This window comes from Tachysurus vachellii, chromosome 22 (assembly GCF_030014155.1).
Source record: "Tachysurus vachellii isolate PV-2020 chromosome 22, HZAU_Pvac_v1, whole genome shotgun sequence".
NCBI lineage: Eukaryota > Metazoa > Chordata > Actinopteri > Siluriformes > Bagridae > Tachysurus > Tachysurus vachellii.
In genome coordinates, this window is record NC_083481.1 from 15,747,401 (window position 1) to 15,773,846 (window position 26,446).

Consider the following 26,446-nt stretch of genomic DNA (forward strand, 5'->3'; position numbering starts at 1 on the left):
ATCCAGGTTTATCAGAATATTTTTCACTCTACTAGCTATTAGATTCGCTGTAGATATTGAACATTTCATAGTAGCCACTGAATCATATTATATGAATAACTCAATAAAAATACAGGAACTTTTTTTATAAAAGAAAATAATGATTTAACTGCAGCAAGGAAGCCATGGAAAAGTGGTTGCTTCACTGCCATGATTGGTTAATGTTGCTGTCATCCAACGTCACATCCGTTAACTGGCGAATAAAACACTTCCCGCTGTGAAGGATGAGAATTGGTATTCGTACAATGAAAAAAAAATATCCTACGATATAATCAAACGTAACATTTCTAGCATTCTCATGAAACTAAATAAAATAAAGAAAACTAATTCCAGGATTGATTCTCATTTCAAAATATGTACGACTTTCCATCTGACTCTATCTTTGCTGTTTGACAAATTATTCCCAGGAGAATAATTTCTGAAAAACATCCCATCACGTGTGAACATCTAAGACACACTTGTTCTTCATTCTGATGTCAGATGTTAACTTTAACTGAAGCTCTTGACCTGTATCTACAGTATTTGCCTTGCTCTGCTGCTACGTGATTAACTTAGTAGATAAGAAGAAGAGGAAGAAGCTATTAAATTTACTGTACATTACTGCACAGTAATGATTCTTTTTTCTCATATCCATGCTTGTAATAAAGTTGGGGTCAGAGCAATGGGTCAGCTATGATACAGTCCCCCTGGAACAGAGAAGGTTAAGCCCTACAGTTTGGTGGTGCTGGGGCTTGAACCTTTTTGACCTTCTGATCAGTAACCCAGATCCATGTATATATTTATACACACACACTCACAAGATATATACTGTATATTCCTAATAAAATGAACAGTCAGGGTATATGACACTATAGAACTTATATGTCCCAGATCGTTATCCAGGTCTGGAACACCATCAGGATATTTATGACTCTCATTATGCGTGTGTGTGTGTATGTGTGTGTGCATGGACGACTCACTGCATACGCGAACCATCCCCAGGATTGCTCCTACTGAGTTCCTTACTGATATTCTTTTTCTTTCTTTCTAGAACACATTTCAGTTTTTGCTTCACTTGCATTTTTTCTGCTTACTCTTCTCTTTCGCATTCCCTTGTTCTGTTTGCATGTATGTGAATGATCATGGTCATGTTAATGCCTCAACTCGTTTTTTTCATTACGTGTTCAGGACTGGGGGTCGTGTTGGTGAATAGAGTTCGATGAAAAGGATCTGCATTGTGCCACTTCCTCTTTGAAGCGGTAATACACAAGAGTGTGTAGGTTTATTTATTTGTTTTTCATTTTATCAATAACTGACTCTAGATGGCAGCGGGAAATGAAAAAAAAGAAGGAACTAATGTTGTAGAGGAGCAGAAAGATGTCTCAAAGAGATACTACACCTTTAATGAAGTGCCAGATAGGGAGAGGACACGAGGGAACGTTGGTTGCTTTGCTCATGTGCGTTTCATCATAAGCTGAATCTGCTGAAAGAGAGAGAGAGAGAGAGAGAGAGAGAGATAGATAATAAGCCACACTGTCAACAACAATTGGGTTGTACAGCTACATTTATTCCCCTTAAGGATATATAAGGTATAAACAATGTACGTGTCCTCAAGGGTGTAACATTAACACAACCTTAACACTAACACTAAAGCTACAAACAATGTACCCTTTAGTCGACCCCAGTAGCAGCATCTGTACTCTACTGAATTCATTAAATTTATTGAAAATGCAATAATAGTGGCCACGACGTTGTCCCATATGAACATCAAAACCATTTCTGATAGCTAAAACTAATCTGATTGGCCAGAATGTTTCTCTAATCCGTCATAGGCATATAGCAATGCACTCGCTTTTATTGTTTCTGTAGTAACAACTAATTCGCAAAGGACTCAAGCAGTCATTTCATCCAGGACATGTGACACCCTTATCAGTAATTACAAACAAGATAAAAAGTATGACATGATGATATTTCTTACATAGCCAAATTAATTACATATATTTTATGATTACATGTCATCAGTAGTGTAGCTTCAGATGCTAAGGGTACAGGTAGCATTTTAATATAATAGCTCACGCTAATACTTTTCAATATCCTTTCTGCTTGTATAATCTTATGAAATGTCTCTATGTTTCTCTGTGGTAAAGCATTGCTGGACCACAGATGTTAACCTGTGGCTGTGTTTTTCATCCATGTTTGAGGTGAGAGCTGAGTGCACCACAAACTAGCAACATCCTAGCTTAATATTTACTGTATTTAAAAAAAAAAATCTGTATAATAAATGTAATTACATTATGTGAAATATTTTAAACACCCATTAAACCCTTACACAACATGATAGATAAAATATTCTATATGTTTTTTAGCTGGTAATCTTTTAGCTATCATCTTTTTTTTTTAGCTGGTAATCTTTTAGCTATCTTTTAGCTAGATATATGGGATCAGCTGATCTCCATATATCTGATGCATATTACATGTCGTTGCACAGCTTAAAATATCTTTCACGTTTGATGCATGTTGCTTTGCTAAATTGATATTTTCTATAAAAACGCGTAACCTATTCATCCTTTTAGAAGGCTGTGAGGACAGGAGCGAAGGGTTAAACATTTTAGTCATCATAATATTACTGCGTCTGCCTGTGGACAGAGCTATTATCTGTCAGAATCATTGCATTTCAAATGCAGCTATAATCTCATTACAAGCCCGCTTATCCCCGGTTATGACACAACAATACACCTCACTTCCTGTCAGTGAGGCACTTGTTTCTTGCTAAAACAAGGCTAACTAGAGTCCTTGGCTGTGATAGTATAATATATATAGTATAATAGTATAATACATATATATACTGTATATATTGTAGCATCTCTAAATATTACAGGGAGCTATAATATTTCATTTTTGTTCTTCTTCAACGTGCCTAGTAACTTTATCTGCTGTCTGGGTTAGTGCTGCTTTTATGACTTTGAACGTTAGTGCGGTTAAATTGATGACTCCTGTTGTGAAATTCACAGCTCAGCAATAAGTCATCAAAGATGTCTCATGTAAAATCACGATTCGGGGCACGCACAGGCTTAGACTTAGAGATTTCAGGCCTTCAGCTGAGACAATCCATCATCATGACCAACAGAAAGAGCTCATCTGCCTGAGCGCCGGTTTGTCTCTGCTGTCTCTTGTAAATGAGGTGTGAAGGCTTCCCCGTTAACGAGCAGATCAGATGATGAAATGGATGGTGAGTTTAGATATTTGGATACTGATATTTATACTGTCATATTGCGTAAAGCTGTTTAAGGACAATTAACTTTGCTCAGCTTTAAGCAGCTCATTAATTGCATGCTTATAAAGCCATACTTAAGTTTTGGAAATATTTTGCTCTGGGTGATAATGATATTATTAATCTAGCTACCTTTTTAGCTTTAATGAATCCAATTGCATTTGCTGGTTGATTATTTTTTTTTGTTTAGCAGTAGTCAATATTATAGATAAAGGGTTGTGTTAAAAAAACTTCAGTGACAGTGTAGAGCAACAAAAACTCTTAGCGTTAAGTTAGTGGTTTTGAAGTTTCTAGCAAAATCCAACCAGAACAAATCATTCAGAATAATATGTGGAAATCGATGGGGTCCAATATTTAATTTAAAATGTACTTTAGAGTTTTCTGGTTCAAAACACTTTCAGAGGTTTTACTCTGTTGGCAAATTGGTTAACAATTTCCTACATTACCCACAATGCCTGTTGATAGTAGTGCCAATAGATTTCATATAGGCCTTCATATGAATGGGAAAAAATATCTTTTTAGGTTGGATTTATTTTGACAGATCAAACAACTAATTTTAACTGATCAGACTGTCTTAAAGCTTCAGATGTATATTTTATGTAGGTACATCTCTACCTAAAGAGAGTGATGCAGTGGTGCTTTAATCTGGTCTTGTAATCTGTCAGCCAACCACGAGAATATATAGTCTTACATTAAATGTATCCTGAACCAACTGCTATCTGTTGCACAGTATCATTTATAATGGATTCATTTCCCTTGATCTGTAAAAAAAAAAGACTGAAATATATTGATGTAAATCATGTCCTTTTAAATAATGCAAAGATTTATGCAAATGTTGTGTAAAAAAAAATACCAAAAGACGTTCTCCAGTGCCTCAGGTGATCTAGAGATAGACATGTCGGTCTTGTGATTTCTGAGCTCGTACAGTAGATTTACGCTCCTTATTACCTCAGCGGAACATTTAATTTCCTGTGTGTTTAGGGATGTTAGTGTTGCAACCAAGCGTGTGTCAGAGAGAGCAATCATTCACGCCAGCACACCATGGCAGAGATACACAGCAAGCCAGAATTCTTGCCTCCTACTGCATCCAGAACACAGCTTTATTTATGTCAAGAACAATGGCGCTCATCCGTCAACTGATTGAAAGCTTAAAACGATCCTTTTTTCCTTGTGCTAAATGAAGTGTGGGTTATGGAAAACATTGTGTTTAATCAAAGCCTACTCGCACCTTGGTTATATGCTGAACATTTTTACTTCTAGACGTCGAACGTTCGGGTAGTTTTCGGTCTCTAACTTTGTAATAGAAGGTTTGTAGGTTCGGTGTTTTCATCTCATGGTGCTAATGGCAGAGGAACAAACTAGTGCATGTGTAACATGATCAAGCCATGAGTTCAGAGGTGGATTGGGACAAGAAATTGACTGCACGTCCTCAGTTTGTTGGAGTTAGTAGGGTGGGAGGTTAGTAGGGTGGCTTAGTGATTAGCAATTTTGACTCACATTTCTGGGTTTGGGGCTTCAATTCCTGCCTGTGCTTGGAGTTTCACATCCAGCACACTCACTCATCGAACTGTTGCCATCTGGTTAACGCTACAGAGCCCTGAGCACCAGAACAACCAGACATAAGGAACAGTTTCTTCCCTCAGGAAATCCATCTGATGAACACTTGACATACACAGAACACACAACTCTATTCTTACATTATTTACTTAAAACACATACTTACGTATTTATATTTCAATTTGCAAATTTATATTTAAATTCGCACATTTACATTTCAATTTGCGCATTTTTCCACTGTACATACAACTGTCTATATTTTATATATATGTTCATGTCTTGTCAATGCCATTCTGGTTACACTGTGGAGCTTCTGTACTAGAACAAATTCCTCGTTTGTGAAAACATACTTGGCAATAAAGATCTTTCTGATTCTGACTCTAATTCTGAGTTTGGGGTCCATGGTGTGCTCTGAAGGTCTCCTCCTCGTTCTCTGGTTTCCTCTTCCAATCCAAAGTAGGCTAATTGATAACGCTAAATTCATTCATTCATTCATTCATCTTCTACCTCTTATCCGAACTACCTCGGGTCACGGGGAGCCTGTGCCTATCTCAGGCTTCATCGGGCATCAAGGCAGGATACACCCTGGACGGAGTGCCAACCCATCGCAGGGCACACACACACACTCTCATTCACTCACACAATCACACACTAGGGACAATTTTTTCCAGAGATGCCAATCAACCTACCATGCATGTCTTTGGACCGGGGGAGGAAACCGGAGTACCCGGAGGAAACCCCCGAGGCACGGGGAGAACATGCAAACTCCACACACACAAGGCGGAGGCGGGAATCGAACCCCGAACCTGGAGGTGTGAGGCAAACGTGCTAACCACTAAGCCACCGTGCCCCCCATAACGCTAAATTATCTTAGGCAAATATTTCACGAGATCAGGTTTGATCATCCAGGTTCAGTTTCTCACACAGCGTTTGCATTTTTAATCATGTAAAGCTCAGTACATTTGTCAACTTAACTAGCATTAACATTAAACAAAGGCTGAATGGAGAATGCTTGATTACACTCATGGTGCTTGTAAATAATTATAGTCCTAAAGCCATACAAATACTTTCCAGGATTACTTGAGCTTTTAGTGGCTTCCATACTATATCATGTAACTAACAAGCACTCCATTATATAGTGGGTATGTTTAATCGTCCTAGCAATAAATACTGAACCGCATTTGCCTTTGTGTTGGCCATTATCTAGTTATGAGAAACATATAAAAAAAGCACACTTCTGAGTCGGGGCAATTAGACGGCGCGTAAGTGCAGGATGATTAACCCCAGTCCCATCATTAAGTCAGAGATAATAGCCTCTGTGCACTCTAGTGAGTCAGGCAGGTTCATTAAGAAGTGCTATATTGCTCTGGTGAAGAGAAGTAGGAAAACATCACCTTCGGTAAACCTAAGTGCAAGCTGAATGATCCCGAAGGTGAATTTACATTTTTCTGTGTGTCAGTGGAATGCTAATGCTAAAAGCGTATGGGTGTAGTGGAATAAACAGGACTCACAATGACCGTTCCACCCATGACATGGCCTCTGCAGGGAGGAAGGATGTACCCTGCTTCCCTATACAGACTCCCAGAGAGAGAAAGAGAGAGAGAGAGAGAGAGAGAGAGAGAGAGAGAGAGAGAGAGAGAGAGAGAGAGAGAGAGAGAGAGAGAGAGAGAAAGCTGTACTGTTTTTTTTATGTCCAAGGGAGGTTAAAATTCCTTCAATTCATAACATTCTGTATATTCTCTTATGACCATTGGTGGTGCTGTTGCACACAGTTCAAAGGAAATAGTCTTTTTAGTACATTTGTTTACACATCTTCAAGAAATGAGCCCAATATGGATGGATCTTATTATCAGGGCACAACATTGTCATATTTATTTATATAAATACACATAATTAACAAACAATATCTAAAAACTTTTAATTTTAATTAATAGTAGAAAACTTTTAACACTAACATTTCTACACGTTTTGTTTGAGCCACATTTAACACTCACTCACTCACTCACTCACTTATTTTCTATAAAACCCATCGCAGGGCACACACATACTCTCATTCACTCATGCACTCACACACTATGGACAATTTTCCAGAGATGCCAATCAACCTGCCATGCATGTCTTTGGACCGGGGGAGGAAACCGGAGTACCCGGAGGAAACCCCCGAGGCACGGGGAGAACATGCAAACTCCACACACACAAGGCGGAGGCGGGAATCGAACCCCCAACCCTGGAGGTGTGAGGCAAATGTGCTAACCACTAAGCCACCGTGACCCCCGCCACATTTAGCATTGTAAACCAAATTATTATTACAGGATACATTTGTGTCCGTATTTGATATTACATATGTTTTTTTATTAGAAAGTGAAATTTTTTTTTTCACTGTTAGTTCCATAAGGCTGTTTAAATGAAAAGCTGCATTGCTACACACTGCATCTTACACTTGTTTTGTGACTGCGAGCAGAGCAGAGTGATTAAATGTCACTTGTTTGTTTCAAAACGCTCTCTGCCTATCAGCCAGAAACATCATCTGCTCCTGATAGGTGAAGGCAGGGAGGAAAGTGTGTGGAGAGAGACAGGAAACAGGAAGAGTCAGGAATAAACGAGTGCTGAAATAGCGAGAGTAGAAAATTCCCTCCTGCAATGCTAAAGTCTTCGAGTAGAAATGCCTAAAAGCTGTCCTTGAAAGACTACTGCATGTGTGTGAGGAAATGCGATTTAGTGGGAATGATGGGAAAACTGTTCCTTTTTCGAACAAGAATGTCAGTATACTGTAAATACAGCATAGTTCAAATAAAAATGACTTCTTTCTTTATGTTTTCATGAATTCACTCCATCTAATTGCTATATTTAATGTGAGAAACAAGTTTCTTTCTCTTCAGTATTTTTCCTCGTTGCTCCTGCTAACTGGCTAGTAACTGGTGCTAATTATCCACGCTAGTCAAATCTAAACATAAAATAAAATCTAATAAAGTACAAACGACTTATCAGGTCTTTATTCTAAATGTAAAAAATAAAGGATTAATAACAAAAGAGCCTTGGAATTTATTTTGGAGCCATCTTTGGTCAAGGCAAAAATTAAAGCCAAAGATCTCCAGTTCTCTGCTTTTATCAAATGATGCCATTTAAGACAAGTACAAACATGAGTTTATTGATTTAGTTTCAATCAAAAGGTAGTTCTAGACTGTGCGATAAGATATTTGATGCTTGCACATGAGCCTCTGCGTTTCCTCTCCTCCACCTGGGTGTATGGAGCTCTGTGTCCTCCATCTTAGAACAGCTCTGTTGGGACAAAGCAGCAGGAAAAACACACGAGGCAAGGTCACAGATCCCCCTCCACCCCGTCAGGCAGGACGTGCCGAGGGGCCAGGCCCATCAGAGACAGGAAGTACAAAGTGCAAACCTGCAGCGGCATCCCACCCCTTCCAGCTAGGAAGTACACAGAGCTTGCTTGGCCCTGGTGCATACCAAAAAACTGGGATTTGAGAAATGAGCACTGTGATTTTCTGACAAAAATTGGGCAAAAATAAACACCTTAAAATTTAAATTTTTGCAGGCTGTACACATGCTAATGTGTAATTGTCATTCTTAGTGTATTTGACTGACATTCAGTGGCTAGTTTTATGTTTTATCGTGTTGCCATGTTTTAATACCCCAAATTTATCAGAAGATTCCAGGATAGATCGAAAATTGATCACACTGCAGGAAAAAATTGTGAAATATTATAACGTGTTTTACTGTATACATACAGAGGACAACAGATCACACAGAAACGTAAACACTTTATTCCATTGCTCTTTACTTTGCTTTGTCTCTTTGATGGGAATATTTAATGGGTAATTCAGACCTGAATGTAATTCCTTGTTTAACTGCATTTCACTTTCATTGCTGTGTTAAAGACATGCTACACTGAAAAACAATCGCTATCTAATCGCAGATCTTAAGAGTATACAGTTTAATCAGAGAAAGAACCGAAAGCATTTTTTTTTTCCCCAGGAAGCATAGCTGGCCAAAAAATAAGCATGTTAGAGATCCAGTATTTCAAATTTCTCCACGGTTAATGAGCTCACAAAGCACTTTACAGCTAAGGCGTAAAGCTGTTAAGCTGGAAACTTTACAGCCAATGCGTCTTTCCAGATATTGGAGCTACCGGTCTATGTGGTTTATTAAATGTTCACGATTTCGGATACGTTCCATAAACACAGACTTGACGGCTTGTTTCCTGTCAGTAAGTAGCCAGCTGATCGAGATCTGGCTTATGTGGATCCGTGCCAGCAAAAAAAAGAATACCAATGAGAAATGCTTTCACAAATGATCAGATATTAACTGGTCCATGGTGAAAACACTGCAGGCGTTCATGTGTTGAAGTAAACACATCCATCATGCAGTAAATAATCTAATATCTGTCAAATCCCCAACAGGAGACGAGGCCCGTTTTAATACAAGCGTCAGTATGGAGAAAGTTTATTCTAATACATTTGGCAGGCGTGTGGATGTTATATTTTATCCTCAGTATGATGTGTAAAACTCATTACACCTTTATAACACACACAAAGAGAGAGAGAGAGAGAGAGAGAGAGAGAGAGAGAGAGAGAGAGAGAGAGAGAGCATAATAATGTTGTCAGCTGATAAATCATAGAAACTTTAATGAAACCGCAAAGGCAGCAGGGAAATAATCATGGCTCTGTCTCTCTCTCTGTCTCTCATGCCCTGTGTGTCTCTCTCTGTCTTATTGCTTCTCTCCCTCTCATATTACTGTATCTGTGAGTGTGTCTCAGTCTCTTCCCTGTTCTTCCTCTTTCATTCCGTGTGTCTCTCATTCTGTCTCTCTCTTATTCACTGTGTGTGTCTTTCTCCATTTACTTTGATGTGTGTATGTCTTTCTGTCTTATTCCGTATGTGTCTTTTTCTTATTCTGTGTGTCCGTCTCTCTGTATTCTGTATTTTGTGCCTCTGCCTGTCTCTCTTGTATTGTATGTGAGTCTTTATTTTTCAGTGTGTCTCTCTGTCTCTCTCTTATTCTGTGTCTCTCTTACTCTGTGTGTTTCTCTTTTATTCTGTGTCTTTCTTATTCTGTGTCTCTCTGTCTCTCTCTTATTCTGCATATGTCTCTCTTATTCTGTGTCTCTTTCTTAGTCTGCGTGTCTCTCTGTCTCTCTCTTATTCTGTGTGTCTCTCTATGTCTCTCTGTAATTCTGTGTCTCTCTGTCTCTCTTTTATTCTGCGTGTGTATCTTTTATTTTGTGTGTCTCTCTGTCTCTCTCTTATTTTGTGTCTCTCTTTATCGCTTTCTTATTCTGTATGTCTTTTTGTCTCTCTTTTATTCTGTGTCTCTCTCTGTCCCTCTTATGCTGTGTCTCTCACTTTTTCTCAATCTCTTTCTTTCTTATTTTGTGTTTGTATGACTCTCTCTGTCTCTACTGTAATTCTCTCTCTCTATGGCCAAGGTGTAATAGTGGTGGCCATAAATGCCATGTAAATATAACACATTTATATAAATGTTATAAAGAAGCCAGCCTAAATTTAGTCCACAGCATATGCTTTTGTAAAATCACATTTACTCCACTCACTGAACTTTACTGGCGTTTATATTCTATTCTGGGTTACAATACGGCGCCTTTAACACACACAGATAAAGGTCAGGGTGTGTGAATATAAATACAAAGCCTGCAAGTGTGTGTTTGTGTGAGGCAAAATCCCTGCTTTTCTACAGAATGATAGAGTGCTGCCCTAAAAAGGTCCTTCTCCCTGCCTTAATCCCTTGTGAGCACACACACACTTTCACTTTGATGAACGATAAGACACTTGAAAAGTAAAAATATGACATTACAAGTGACGTTTGGAGCAGCCCTCAGAGGCTGTAGATTGATAACATGCCTAACCTCAGAGAGCTGGACAAAACATCAGTCTTCTTTGAAGACAGATGAAACTGATACTGGGATATTTTTCGATTCTTCTGCTCTCATATAATTATTCATTAAGAAGAGCTGGAGCACCAAGCAAGGTAATAATAGTTTAATATTGTACAATTTTTAATTTCCTGCATAACCTCAAATACTATCTCATTATCATATTTTGAGTATTTTTTTAATTAATTTCCAGACAATAAAATAATTTGATCCATTTTAATCAACGGTATATTGTACTGTAGGGAAAATAATATGATTATTATGACTATTTTTGTGCATAAAAAGTATTTATTTCATATAAATATTACATTTTAAATTTACAAATTTAAAAATTAAATGAAATACAGCTTGTAGGTCCTATAACTACAAGTACAAAGAACAGTAATCTAAGTAACAAGCTTTTATAAGCAGTATTATTCAGATATCATTTAAAACGAAGGATTAAATAAGGCGAGAAACATTTCCTTTTAAAAAAAATTAAAAATTACTCAGTCTGCAGCACAGATTTATTTCCTGAACTAAATATGTTTAAAAAATTCTAATAAAATATCTTTAATAAACAAAGAAATAAAACAGATGAACTTGTATAGCTGTTGTAATAATAATAATAATAATAATAATAATAATAATAATAATAAATTGTGAATAATAATGCTAATAATAATAACAATAATAATTATTATTATTATTGTTATTATTATTATTATTATTATTATTGTTATTATTATTATTATTATTATTATTATTATTATTATTATTATTATTATTAAGAGGCGGTCAATCTATTCTATTCTATTATGTAAGCTTTTGTCGCCATCTGCTGGTAATAGGTTATTACTACTGTAAAGATTGATAAGAAAATAACGCTGTTACCTATAGCACGTGTTTTATAGCCCTTATGTTGATAATTCTGGATATTTTAGGTGACGTCTTTTGAAATATTACATCCTGAATAATAATAACCCTTTGGGGTAAAACCCAGAGAATCGTAAATGTTTCTCTGCAACATTGTCTAGAAAGGTTTTCTTGCAAAAAAAAAGGAAGTTGTAATACTCTGTTATGAACAGCAGATGGCATGATGCTTTATCAGCTGATCCATTTCAACCAATAAAAATGCTGGAACTGTGTTTCCATGGTTACAGCCAATGCTGCCAGGAAGTATTCACGAGGAGCTTAAACGCAGAAGGTGTTAGCTTAATGCTAACGGTTGTGAAGTAAACAAAGTTTGTTTTCAATAATAAAATATAAGACGATGGCGTCTATCTCACACGACGAGCTTCGACTTAGCAAGAAACATGAAGAAATGTAAGTCTTGGGCACCGAAAGAAATATTTACACGGTATTAGTTTTAAAATAAAATGTTAAATATATGTAGGAGTGCATAACTTAGTGCATAAATATTTGCCCCCCTTTAGTATAACCTGTAATAATCTTTATCATCCAAATAAGGATTATTACAGGTTGTATTAGGGGGGCGAATACTTATGTTATACCAGAATACTTATGTTATACCAGAGTTAAAACATAAGTAGTATTATTAATTGAATCAAGTTCACCTGCCATTTAATTCACGTGTCACGTGACAAAAACAAACAAAAACCCACCTACCCGATGCCCCAACTAACATTACCTGTATTAATTAGTATTACTATCAATGTCCAATTACTTAACATTTTTTTTTAAACATTTTAAGGGATAACCAACTATATTTCCTGACAGCTTTGGTTCAAATTCTGACAAATGAAAATGATGATGTTGTAAGTTAAGTGATAAGATTTAATAAAAAGTGTGACATCAAATGATTTGTTTGTAAGCATTTTAAATGCACATAATTAAAAATGGACCGGTTGCTGGTAATATAAAAAGTAAGCTCCAGTTCCAGGGAAGCCACTTGCTAATACTTGGCCAAACAGAGTGGTTGTGAGTCATGTCCTGACTGTCTTGTCATGTTCCTGCCCTACAGTTTGGGAAAGAGAGTTGTTTTACTGCAACAGATGGAGATTTGTTATGAGCAGCAAAAAGCCAAGAAAAAGCATCACGCCACTATGTCTGAAGCTGCACGTGAAAGGAATGCAGAAATACTGGAGGTACTCTCAAGCCTTTTCACAGAAATCCTGGATTTACTTACAACAAACGTTCACAAAAGATTTCATTTTTTATAAAATCTTTGACAATACATACATATTTATCCAACAGACTAGATTTTAGAGTGTTTAATAAGTCAGAGCACTTTATACTTAATTCGAGTTTACCTTCTTGTTTCAGGATTTCCAGAAAGCAGAAGAACGTCTTCGGACACGTCCGCTCCTTCATCCTGATGTTCTCAGTCTCCAGGTATTCAGGTTTTATGAAAAATGAGGAACCAGCCAGTTGCTGATCAGAGTATTATTGTGATATTTTCCTGTACTGAAAATAAACCCAAACCTGGTTTATTTCAATGGAACGTTTTTAATGGAAACTGAAAGGTAACGATTATTAATAACACAATCACACAGTAGTGTAGTGGAAGGGGATATGGTAGCTCAGTGGTTAATTTGTTGGACTACTGAATGGAAGGTCATGAGTTCGAATACCAGGGAAACCAAGCTGCCATTCCGGTGCCCCTGAACAAGGCCCTTGACCCTCAATTGCTCAGCTGTATAAATGAGATAAATGTCAGTTGCTCTGGACAAGAGCGTCTGCCAAATGCCATAAATGTAAAGGTAAACTTGGACAGAACTGAGGAAAAATCTTACTGAATATGAGGTACAATTAGTTCCACTTTCCTGGAATTTTCTACAGTAACGTGTGGAAGTTTGGACCTTGTTTATCAAGCTGGATATTTTCGGATTTATTCATGAATCACTTATACAATAAACTTGGTATTCATATCAAAGCTCTTATTCAGAGGGACTTATTGATTTATAGAAGGACTGAAGAAGTCTTTATTAAAAATACATCCTTTTTTTTATTTCTTTAATAATTAACTTTTCTTGACTTAATATTTTAGACCCGTTATTGGGCCTCAGTGGATCGTAAGCTTCCAGAATGGGAAAGCTACTTGCTCGGTAAGAGTCAAGCCCCGATGAGTGAAGAGAATATCCTAAAAGGACTCCGGGAAAAGGAAGTTACTGGAAATGACTCTTCACCTTTACAGAGTAAGGGCAGACCTCCTCGACCCAAAGCCAGGTCTGCTGACTGATTTGAATTAGCAGAAGGTAGGGTTCAACCAAGGATCTCTGTATTAGAAGGTAATTTCATGCTAGTATCTGAAATTATGAGAGATACAGTGCCCAGGTTTATAGGTTTTTCTTTTAAGTGCTGTTTTATTAATCATTTCAGTGAAAGCGTGGATCTACTGTTAATTTTTTACAAAATTTTCTCAGCGCACACTCATATTGTGCATACAGTGAGCGTTAACGATGCGTTCAAACTGTTCGCTTGAGATTTTGACACTCGACTGGCTCAGTTCAGACATGAGTATTTAAAAGAATTCATAAGTGAAGGAGGCAGTTCCTTCGAGCATGGCATAACACATTTCCATATGCTTCCTGTGTGAAATCTAAACATCTGAGATGACTCATTTGCTCTTGAGAGGAAGTGCGTAGAGGATAAGAGACGTTTTGCATTTCAAACAAGTAGTTTTTTTTTGTTTATTGTGATGATAGAAATGTTTAAGTTTTGCGTTTCCAGTGAACAGTGAAAATTTCTTTAGGCCTTATAAGGCATCTCCGACCTTAATAACTTCTGTCTCTCAGATAAGTAATTGAAATAATGAGCATATGTGAAAGCAGACCAACTTTGTCTAAATATGATGATCCCTTTATGATAGTGGACCTGATCGCAAGTCTAACAACTGTATCTGTCATATATGACAGGTGGAAAGTTGGTGTAAACCTGCACTGTTGAAGTCTTTCCACAAGGTGGCAGTACAGGCTTCTAATGATACAGTCCCTTAAACCCAAAACATGTCTGTCATGAATCATATCACAACCAAACAGTGTCTATATTCAGGAGGACAAAATTCACATTTTTAATGAATTTATTGATTAAAAATATATATGTTTTTATATAATTTTTTTTATATAAGGACCATGTATGTTTTAATTTAAAGCATGTTGAATATTTAATGTAGTATATGTAATAATAAAGAGCCATTTTCTTAAAAGTTTCTTAAAGCAGAGACTCTGCAGGTCCAAGCAACACAAGACGCCTGTTTTTATTGTTTGTATGTTTTGTCTAAAAATAATGTAATCTGTGTGTCTGATGTCTTCTGTTGTTGAAAGAAATATGGAATAAACAAAAGCAGTAGGTGTTCAGTAAATTGCCAGGAAATTACTGGCCATATTACTGGACATACTTGAATAATGATTCTAAACTTTGAATTGGATTATGTTCTTAAAGTAAATCTGAGGTAGTTTTAAAGAGGTGCAAAAGTTTAAGAACCTGTGTCATAAATCATGCATAGACCTTGTTTGCATTCAGTATTTATTGCATTTTTTTTTTTCGTGTCCCGCAAACCACCATGGCACCCACGTTCAGTCATCACTTGCAAATAATAATCTAAATCAAGCTTGTATACGCAGGTCTGTTTTGGCATGTAACGTAATGATAAGGTCATGACTTCTTTATTGCTCAAATCCTCAACGAGTCCTTTCTCTGTTCACAGTAATTGCTCTCTTTTGTCCCGTTGAAGGCCGATTCGAGGTCGCCACTTGCCATATGTTCACAATCGGAATGAGTTGCCCATTCTATGGCATGAGATTAGGTGTGTTGGGTTGCTTTGATAGTTAAAACTTTTGATGCTGTGTTTAGTAAGGTACTGAATTAATTTGTGTTCAGACAGATTGTGATGATTTTCTTGTAGCAAACTGAGTATACTACACTTTCTAAATGGCTCCTTCTTTACTCATTTCTGTCTTTCTATTGCTACAACATTCTCTGTCTCATTCCACTCTGTACTGAGTGACATGGCAGTCCCAGGATCGAGCCCTAATTGCGATGATCAAACCTGCGCCGGGTGACGCAGAGTGGCGGCTTGACAAATGCAATCATCCGGATGGCCGGGGTTGAAGTGGAGCTGCTTGGCAGCTGCCCATGTTCCTCAGCTGGGACTTGCTCTTACGCCGGAGGTCAGGGCACCAGTCGCCCTGATGAGTGGGTAGGGAACGAGCGTCTGGGGTGCCAAGGTGGGGGTAGTTATCAAGATGTTGAATTATCTAAAAGGATTTTGAAGAGCACGATCTGGAGCCTTTCCAAATGACTAGTTATGAGTTGTGGATAATCATGAAGGAAGCCCTCAAGCTAGGTTGGCCATGGACACCACCATGAAGGACAGAATCGAGTGCAGGACAAACACACACCTGGGCTTCTGCTAGCTCTCCATACCTGATGTATTTATTTTATTACTGGGGTGTGTTATTACAGCTGACTTTTTGTACTGATTTTTTTGATTAGGTATTGCTATTCATGTGTTTCTTTCTTCACAATAAAAAAACAAGTCCACTTTAATTAACTATAATTATATACCACTCATTTTTAGCCACACATAGCCTGCTTTAAAATATTATGTTTATTGAGACTGCAAACACTTGTGACTGTCCTACACCACCTGTTATTTGGTCATTCACCAGCACATTGTACTCATAATCCTGCATTGTACTTCCCCGATCTTAGCCTGTGTGTTAAACTGAAGATCAGCTTTAGGGTAGATCTGCAGGTCCGAGTTAATTAACCTCCTTCCTTTGTGACACAAGGGAGTGGAAGTGAAGGGGGAATCCTGGGTCAGAGGATTAACACCGGACATCTCGGCATTAGTGTTCCTGCTAAACAATGAGACTGTTTCCAGATCAGTTTTCAATAGTATCCAGAAAGGACATTTTAATAGACTTGTGTATAGACTTCTGTTGACTGAATCCTTGCACAGATGTTTTCTCCTTGGTGGATAAGCAGCCCTAGTTATGTTCCCATTTATTTTAAATTGCCAGGCTGTCTGCATTGATAGTTGTCTAATGGGGGATTTGGGAGGAGGAGGCTGAGGGGAGACTGGTGAGAGCTCTAGTGAATGAGGAGCAGATTGTTTTGAGGTCAGGCCTTCGTCTTTTTTCAACAGAATGTGTGTAACGTGTTGGGCGAGAGGACAGAAGTTCCCCTTCAGCTGCCTAGCCTCGAGGGCCAAAGACTGCTTCTGAACGGAGGTCATGCCAGAGACTGACATTGATGTTATTCCAGAGGGGCAGAGAGCCCACGTTCTGCTCCCATGCTGCTGCCTGGAGACCTCTAAGCCATAAAGCACCTTCTCAGAGCATGCCCTTGATGATTTGAGCCCTTGTGGGTGTGTAGGATGGCTTCAACTCAAAAGTAGAAGCCGCCTTCACACTCACTGAGGGTTTGGAAGAGCATAAACAGCTGATGTATGAGGTTTTCTTGAGACATCTGTTCAATTAAATATTGTAATATCTTAATTCTTTATAATTATATAATCTGATTTACATTGTGAACTAATGTACCTTTAATTCACACATTTTTTAGATGTGAAAATTTTCCCTTTTGTGACAAGCTCCTTTTGGTGCAAGCTCAAAAATATTCTTAACAGATTGTGGAATCTTTAAGCCTTTGTTTGACATTATGCTTGTTTCAGCAGGCCTTGAGACTTACTATTGCAATTGTAAAAATGGCCCTGGAATAAGAAACTGGGCACAAACAATGCACCCAAGCAAATGAATAATATCTGCAAATTACCCTTGAGTCTGAATTGTCTAAATCTGCTCCTGGATTGATGCAGTGACCTTGGATCAGTTTGATGATTAAGACTTTGCATTCCTGAACAGTTTTTGGAGCATGGTAGGGTACATTATCCTGCTGAAAGTGGCCACTGTCATTCGAGTGCCATTAAAGAGTGTACTTGGTCTGCAATAATGTTAGGTGCTATGGTGTAACAACCACCAGTATCCCTTCTTTGGACAAATTTTGGTAGGTACTAACCACTGTATACGGGAAAAAACTCCACAAGACCTGTCTTTTTAGAGATACTCTGACCCAGTCATCTAGCCATCACACTTTGGCCGCTGTAAGATCCTTACACTTGCCTATTTTTCCTGCTTCCAACACATCAACCTCAAGGACTGACTGTGCACTTGCTACCTAATATACCTCACTTGGTATATTAAAATAAATAAAACTGTCAGTTTCTTAATTCTTTCAATCTTTGTTAAGTGTTGAATTGTGGGAATTGCTAGGTTTGTAAATTTGAGATGATATTGTGTAACACTGTACTTTAGGGCAGTACATGACTACTGACACAAATCTGGAAAAGTTCATAACAGTGTTGTCCGTTTTTGTCTGTGCTTGTCTATTTGTCTGTCCGTGACAGAAGCAGTGCAACTGACACAGATGATTTCCCACTGACTTGTAACTGTAAGTGAGACTAAGTAAATTACAGCTCTTTTTCCTGGTGGTGACCATATAATGACACAGTGACAACAAAGATTTTTTGCATTCTCATTTGTGCTTGGTCTTGAAATTTAACACTTTAAATCTTGAGCCATATTAGTTGTCGTAGTAAGTTGTTATAACTTTAAAAAGTCTCATTTCTGTTTATGACAGAAGGCCCCTCTTGGAACTATGCTATAAAACTTTTAATAGTTGAGTTTGTATACTCTGTGTGTGTGTGTGTGTGTGTGTGTGTGTGTGTGTGTGTGTGTGTGTGTGTGTGTGTAGACTATTATTGTTATCGTTATAAGTCTACAGGTTTATTCGTGTTTTTGTTTGTTTACAGTGTCACATTTTCTGACCTGCCTTTATTAAATAGTTATTATATGTTAACAAATATTTATTTTTGCTTACATTTTTTTTTTCCCCAGTGTGGTTTAACTTAAATATCGGCAACACTGTGTACAGTACAGTATATAGTTGCATATTTTTACATGTTTTTTTTTTTTTTCATTTATTTTGATTTATTTATTTATTGTTTCCTTCTTTCCGTGTTGTGTCGGTTCCGGAACCGGAGTGCGCGCGTTTGATGACGCTCATTAACTGTCCCCCGACGTTGGCTCGTGAGCGCTTAGTTGCCAGGCAGCGGCGTCGCTCTTCACGCGCAACAAGCTGGCAGAGAAGAAAAACGTCCTGAGGAGGACGCTTTAATGCGGTTTAATTAGAATTTCATTTGGTCTAAACGCGCGGGCAGCGGGAGAGGGAAAGAGAAAAGGGACGTAGTTAACATTTGGTGGACTTAATTGGGACCTTTTCTTCGTCGCCTCTTAGCAGAAACGCGCCGACTCTACCCCCGTTAATCTCCTATTTACAATCGATTGAGTTGGCCAAACAAAACAAGTCCGGGTCTCCTTTTCTTGCTGCGTCGACCAGGCTTTTGTGGAGGCTTCAATGCCTCCGTTTTGGGCTGGTCTCGGCCTCTCCGTTGTTGACGGTTCATTAATGCGCTCTTGTTCCCCCTGCAGAAATCCCTGCTCGCCGCCTTTCCGCGGCCTCCGCCGTAATGAGCTCCGTGGGCAATTAACATGTTTCTAGGAGCAAATCTGGTTGCTCAGATGTTTCAGAGGTAAAGTGCGGAGAAAAGGGCAACGAGGCCGCCTCTAGGTTGTTTATTTCTCTCTCTCTCTCTCTCTCTCTCTCTCTCTCTCTCTCTCTCTCTCTCTCTCCTCTTCTCAGAGATGGACAGAAGCAAAGTGCTGTTGCTTCTTCTTTTTCCGTCTCGCACAAACATGGCTTTTTAGTGACACTCTTCCCACCAACTGCTTTTGTTGATTTGAAATGATCTAATATGGTGTGTGTGTGTGTGTGTGTGTGTGTTATTTATTTGGACATTCACTTAATTGATGGTGAAATAAGTTGAACACGGTGCGTAAATAAAAAGCAGTAATCTTCCACTGGATTGGTGATTTGAAGTTTTAAGGACTTGTTCTTTAATTAAACAAAGCTCTTTTGTCGTGGCTCATATTTCAGTGCAGATGTGTTTTTAAGTAGATAGTGCAGTATTAGTGTAGTAAAGTAGATAGTGTAGTATTAGTGTAGTAAAGTAGATAGTGTAGTATATAGATAGTGTAGTGTCAGTGTAGTAAATAGATAGTGTAGTATCGGTGTAGTAAAGTAGATAGTGTAGTATATAGATAGTGTAGTGTCAGTGTAGTAAATAGATAGTGTAGTATCGGTGTAGTAAAGTAGATAGTGTAGTATATAGATAGTGTAGTGTCAGTGTAGTAAATATTGTAGCATCTGTGTATTAAAGTAGATAGTGTAGTATCAGTGTAGTAAAGTAGATAGTGTAGTATTAGTGTAGTAAAGTAGATAGTGTAGTAAATATTGTAGCATTGGTGTAGTAAAGTAGATAGTGTAGTATCAGTGTAGTAAAGTAGATAGTGTAGTAAATATTGTAGCATCTGTTTAGTAAATAGATAGTGTAGTATTAGTGTAGTAAAGTAGATAGTGTAGTGTCAGTGTAGTAAAGTAGATAGTGTAGTATTAGTGTAGTAAAGTAGATAGGGTAGTATTAGTGTAGTAAATAGATAGTGTAGTATTAGTGTAGTAAAGTAGATAGTGTAGTATTAGTGTAGTAAAGTAGATAGTGTAGTATCAGTGTAGTAAAGTAGATAGGGTAGTATTAGAGTAGTAAATAGATAGTGTAGTATTAGTGTAGTAAAGTAGATAGTGTAGTATATAGATAGTGTAGTGTCAGTGTAGTAAATATTGTAGCATCTGTGTATTAAAGTAGATAGTGTAGTATCAGTGTAGTAAAGTAGATAGTGTAGTATTAGTGTAGTAAAGTAGATAGTGTAGTAAATATTGTAGCATCGGTGTAGTAAAGTAGATAGTGTAGTATCAGTGTAGTAAAGTAGATAGTGTAGTAAATATTGTAGCATCTGTCTAGTAAATAGATAGTGTAGTATTAGTGTAGTAAAGTAGATAGTGTAGTGTCAGTGTAGTAAAGTAGATAGTGTAGTATTAGTGTAGTAAATAGATAGTGTAGTATTAGTGTAGTAAAGTAGATAGTGTAGTATTAGTGTAATAAAGTAGATAGTGTAGTATTAGTGTAGTAAAGTAGATAGTGTAGTGTCAGTGTAGTAAAGTAGATAGTGTAGTATTAGTGTAGTAAAGTAGATAGTGTAGTATTAGTGTAGTAAAGTAGATAGTGTAGTATCAGTGTAGTAAAGTAGATAGTGTAGTATTAGTGTAGTAAAGTAGATAGGGTAGTATTAGTGTAGTAAATAGATAGTGTAGTATCGGTGTAGTAAAGTAGATAGTGTAGTATATAGATAGTGTAGTATCAGTGTAGTAAAGTAGATAGTGTAGTAAATACTGTAGCATCTGTGTAGTAAAGTAGATAGTGTAGTATCAGTGTAGTAAAGTAGATAGTGTAGTAAAGTAGATAGTGTAGTATTGGTGTAGTAAAGTGGATAGTGTAGTATTAGTGTAGTAAAGTGGATAGTGTAGTATTAGAGTGCTATTGGTGTAGTATTAGTGTAGTAAAGTACATAGTGTAGTAAAGTAGATAGTGTAGTATTAGAGTGATATTGGTGTAGTATTAGTGTAGTAAAGTAGACACTGTAGTATAATTATCTGTATAGAATTTAATATTTATTTTCTGTTTTGACTAAAAGGTAAAGTCTGACAATTACCTTATCTTGTTATACCCCCCCACACACACGGCACCACAATTCCCAAAATACAACTGAAAGTCTTATTTTATTATTATGAATTTAGCATTTAATTATTTGTTTACTTACTTATAGTGTACTACTTGAATAAAACAGTGTTTTTACGTACTTCCTGAAAAAAGTTGCCATTTATTTTTATTATTATTTTATATAATAAAAATATTTTTAACTTTTATTTCTTATTTTATTAAGTGAACTTTCTTTCTTTCTTTCTTTCTTTATTATACATATCGATTGTTTGCAATAAACTTCTGCACGTTATTATATTAGGTTATGGTGTAAGCAGGCTAAAAAATACTAATGACAAATTTCGATTCATTTCTAAAATGGCGTTAACTGCGTCTCAAAGCAGGCATCATTAATCATTAATTTTTAATTTTTATCATTAATCATTAATTTATATATCACATAAAGTGACTGTAGTCGCACATTTAAATTATCCAAGGGAAAATTGGAATGAATAATTTCAACAAATCTCAACACATTTTTCTGAACTGTGATCCTTATTATTTAGATTAAGGTACAGAAATAATTTATCATGCTATACCTTTATAATAAAATGTTATATATCGCGTCCATATATACATTTTCATGTCCAGGTCATTCATTCGGTAGTATTTGGTCTTTCTCTCCGGTTCCCTTGACGTTGCCCAGTAATTGGGACGCGGAGATTGGTGATCACGCGCTGATCTCTCTCTCTTTCTCTCTCTTTCCGCGAGCGCGTTTAGGATAATATTGTTCCAAGAGCCGCGCGCGGAATACATTTCGCCTTATTAAAGTGATTAAATGTGGACTTTTATTATCGACTAGAATCACTTTATGAGCGCGACTGGATGCGCAGAAGCGTCCCCCCGAGCCTCTTTACTTGATTAAGATAATGAGACTTTGAAGAGTTCATGTTTTATCTGATAATTCGAGCGATTAAACAGAAGTCGAGTGCGCGTGCCGGTCGGACGTCCGAGAGCACACGCTTCACCGGTCCCGACACTGTATTATGAAGCTTTATATTGTTATTGGAAGGTTTATGTTGTTATTCTAAAGCTACATGATGGAGTTTCTCTTCTATTCTATTCTACATGTCTAAAATGCGTATTGATATTTTATATGTAATAAATGCCCACATTTTAAATCAAACGAATTGAACACGGCTCACGACGCATTGAATAAATTAAAGAACTGTATATTATTAATAACTATCACGCTTACTTTTAAAATAAAGATAGTTCATTTAAAAGATAAATAATAAAATAAATAAAATGAGCATATTTTAGCATTTGTGGTATCGAATTTATTTTTGAAAGTGGTGTGTCTTCAATAAGATTTCTCTATTGATCGCAAACACGCAGTATTAACGCTTTATAATGCATAAATAAATGTAAGAAATATTTTTTAAAATGCTACCCTAGCATTAGGCCTACTATAAAATTACCCATCACGCTAAACATACATTTGTGCAAACAAAATAACATGTGCTAGACGAATAAAATGCTTCCAAATATTTTTTTTAAATAATATTTTATTCTGTTTTATTTACAATTCTGCTGTGAAGTGATTCTCTCATCCAGTCATGTTTTATACACCATCTTTATCTTGTTTGAAGCTCAAGTCCGTTCAAATCGAATCTCTGTTTTGTACTCTGGAAGATTCCTCACCCGTCTGTATGCATGTCGCGTTATTTTCGTGTAGTTTCCGCACATGTTTTTTCAAATCAAAGTTCCGACAAAAACCTTTCCCGCACGCCCCGCACGTGAACGGCTTCTTGTCGTTGTGCGTGTGCATGTGGAAAGTCAAGTTGTAGATCTGGTGAAAGGCTTTGCTGCAGATCGTGCACTTGAACTGTTTCTCGCCGCTGTGCGTCAGTTTGTGATTTTTGTAATTGCCTGAAGAAGAAGAAGAAGAAGAAGAAGAAGAAGAAGAAGAAGAAGAAGAAGAAGAAGAAATAACAGTTATTCAAATGATGAAAACACAAACACAAAACATGCCAAACTCAAAAAAGTTGCATCTGAGGGAAGTTTTTTTCTTAATCTCTGCGTTGCATGCTGAAGTCAAGAAGTTGTCAAACGTGCTCACAATCAAACTCCCAAACAGCCTGAAACTGACTGATTATAAAAGAGACAGGGGCCTTGCGCCTTGACCCATGCAAAATTTGCAAATTCTTTTTTAGCAATAAGTGACACTTCATATTTACATCTAAGCCTGTGTGCACGATTCTGCCGCAGAGGTCATGTTTATTAGTTTTCTTTGGTTGAACGCCTTTAGTGCATCCAATTTCTTTGATCATAAACTTTATCCACAAGTTTCACTTCTTACCTTTTTGGTGAAAACCTTTTCCGCAAAACTCGCACACGAACGGTTTGTAGCCGGCGTGGATTCGCACGTGCGTGTTTAACGTGGAGCTCCTGTTGAACGCTTTGCCGCACTGGTTGCATTTGTGAGGTTTTTCCTGTGAACAGGTGGTTATGATTCGTTTATTGAGGCTATGTGCAGTGGACGTTAATGCGTATTAATAATTCAGGACTAGTGCTAATTACCGGCGACATATAATAATAATAATAATAATAATAATAATAATAATAATAATAATAATAATACATATTTTAAAAATGCAACTCAGAGTATATGCACAATGTGTAATGACACATTGTACAGTACTCACTTGTGTGTGTATGATTTTATGTCGACACAGTGTGCTGGCCTGACGGAAACCTTTCCCACACACTTTGCAAACAAACGGTCTGGCGCCCGTGTGCACCGGCATGTGACGCGTGAGGTTGTAGTGAGCGTTAAACACCTACGGGAAAAGAAAAAAATCATGCCCTGATTTAATTTGAGAATCATAAAGAAAGGTGATATAGTAATCCAACAGATTATGGTGCTAAAGAAAAAAATGCAACTGTTTTAGTCCTTATTTCAGAATATAAAATACTACAGAAATCCCACTATTTGCCACTTTTGATGACTAAATAATTCTTGCATGGATTTTTTTTTATGCAAAGCATGAGTGATGTTAATGATCTTTTTGGATTGTTGTAGAACAGAATGTTGTTAGAAATTTTTATACACACATATTTCCCAGTCATTTACCTTCCCACAAACTTCGCACGTGAAGTTCTTGGGTTTCCCGTCCGCAGGACAAGTATTCGCCTTGCTGTGCACCTTGACGTTGTTTTTCTCAGAACCCAGCGCGTGGTTCTCCTTCATGAGATGGTCCAGCTGTCCGGGCAGACGCTCTTTATGTGGATACTGCGGCGTTGGCACTTTCTCAGCCAATTTTGCGCTTTCAAGCAGAAGCAGCTTCTGGTGCGCAGTCATAGCCTGCGCCTGCGAATTGGCAACCACAGAGGAAAACAAATGTCCGCTGAGCAGCTCGGATTGATGATACGCAGCATCCAAGTAATTGAAATAGTACAATGATGCGTTGCCTGGCATGGTCATTGCTTGATGGATAACTTGAGGTTTAATAACCCTATTCCCTGGCAGCAAGTCCGTTTTAGGGCACGCACCGCAGCTGGATTTACATGTCGCCGCCGCCGAGGCACACAGCGCACCCCGGAAATTCGCTCTCCAAAATTCAGAATAGTTCACCAGCGCTTTGGCATGGAGGTCGTAGGCTAAAGGCTGGATAGGAATCATGCAAGGGATGGGTGCGCATAAATTCGTCGTTCTCTTCCCTTCTGTGCTGTCCGGTCCTCTGCGCTCCTCCGTCGTCTTGGACATGATCCTGTCGATGGAGAAAGCCAATGGTTTTGGAGAGGAATCGACCGCACTCCTGGGCTCAAGTCTCGGGCAGGACATGACCGTGTCCAGGGGCAAAGAGCTCGCCATTGCTTCGTTTTCCTGCCGAACTTGGTGTGAGCAGCGTCCTTCGCCGGTGTCTCCTGCTGGAAGCCAGAGAATCAGGGACACTACATCAGTTTTAATAAGCACCTCGCTTTCACAGTGTCACCCCCTCCCTCCTCCCATTTACATTCAAATGACCATCTCGGGAACAATAGCATCCAGGGGTAGCAGATTAATGCTCATTAACTAGTACACACAAAATTAACAGGACATTACAGACCTCGTTAAGGAAAGAATAAGACAGAACTCCCCCCTCCGCTGCTAAGTTCACTCGTGGAAAAACGCACAGCCAAAAAAGGTGATGTTGTAGTTTACCTTTCCCCCCCTCTGACAGCAAGTGGTGTATTCACTGTTAACTGCGCTCTGTCACATTTTCTACACTCTCTCACTGACGAGCTCCTTTCTCTCGGGGTGACACGGGAAAGCCATCGCCATCTCCTGTCCCCTCTGATACCCCCCATTTATACTCGGCCATGGGGGTGGTTATATTATGCACGACAGATAGTACAGATTATTAGTTATGTGTCTGGGCCCAAATCTAGTGCCACTTACACACACAGACACACACGCAATTCGTTATCTGTAATGTGCACATGCAACTTCAGTACGTATTTTATCTCTATCAGTTTATATACATTTAAAAAGCGATGTTTTTATTTGACCTGTTAAGGTGCATGTTTTGTAATTAGATTTTGGAGTGCACCTTTAAAGATAAATTATTCAATTAAATGTACAGTCCAATTATATATCCTAAATTGTTTTTAATGCATATACTTACATTTCTAGAAAATACCATTAGTGTATGACACCTTTATATTTTGACTATTTCCGACAAAATATTCACGTAATTTATTAATGTATTAAGCCGATATTAATTGTTTGATTATTGGGATATTTGGTTTTCTTTCGATCTCTAACGATATATATAAATATATATAAAATTATTTTAATTGGTATTTATTTATTTATTTATCTATCTATCTATCTATCTATCTATCTATCTATCTATCTATCTATCTATCTATTTATTTATTTATTTATTTATAATTTTAGTTTCATTTACGATTTACGTGCAATTTTTTTCCCACGCCAACAGATTTGTAAGAGTTCTTAGCTGTCAGAGGTCGTGTGTGAACTCATTTAAAGTCAAACTTTTTTTTTTTTTTTGCCTCCGACTTCTTTCAGTTTTTATCTCCACTCAATAA

The 26,446-nt window shown here is 37.5% G+C and overlaps 2 protein-coding genes across 5 annotated transcripts in view; one reads left to right on the forward strand and one right to left on the reverse strand.

Annotated features, from left to right (window-relative positions):
• The first annotated feature begins 11,918 nt into the window (after nt 1-11,918).
• Nucleotides 11,919-26,446, forward strand: part of cep15 (centrosomal protein 15) — a 46,685-nt gene continuing 32,157 nt past the window's right edge. For 2 of the 4 annotated variants that reach the window (XM_060857780.1, XM_060857779.1), the window contains exons 1-4: nt 11,919-12,057; nt 12,716-12,839; nt 13,018-13,086; nt 13,742-13,949. In XM_060857780.1, coding sequence (XP_060713763.1) covers nt 12,005-12,057; nt 12,716-12,839; nt 13,018-13,086; nt 13,742-13,933 — 438 coding nt within the window. In that variant the 5' untranslated portion in view covers nt 11,919-12,004 and the 3' untranslated portion in view covers nt 13,934-13,949. Of the gene's footprint in view, nt 12,058-12,715; nt 12,840-13,017; nt 13,087-13,741; nt 15,117-15,400; nt 17,202-26,446 lie in introns of those variants that run through there. The other 2 variants (XM_060857778.1, XM_060857777.1) reach the window with 2 other exon arrangements.
• On the reverse strand, nt 23,013-25,269 carry fezf2 (FEZ family zinc finger 2). The gene is made up of 4 exons (XM_060858783.1): nt 24,486-25,269; nt 24,058-24,192; nt 23,712-23,844; nt 23,013-23,281 (listed from the first exon to the last, which is right to left on the reverse strand). Exons 1-4 carry the CDS (start codon nt 25,224-25,226, stop codon nt 23,013-23,015), a joined length of 1,278 nt encoding a protein of 425 aa, XP_060714766.1. The 5' UTR covers nt 25,227-25,269.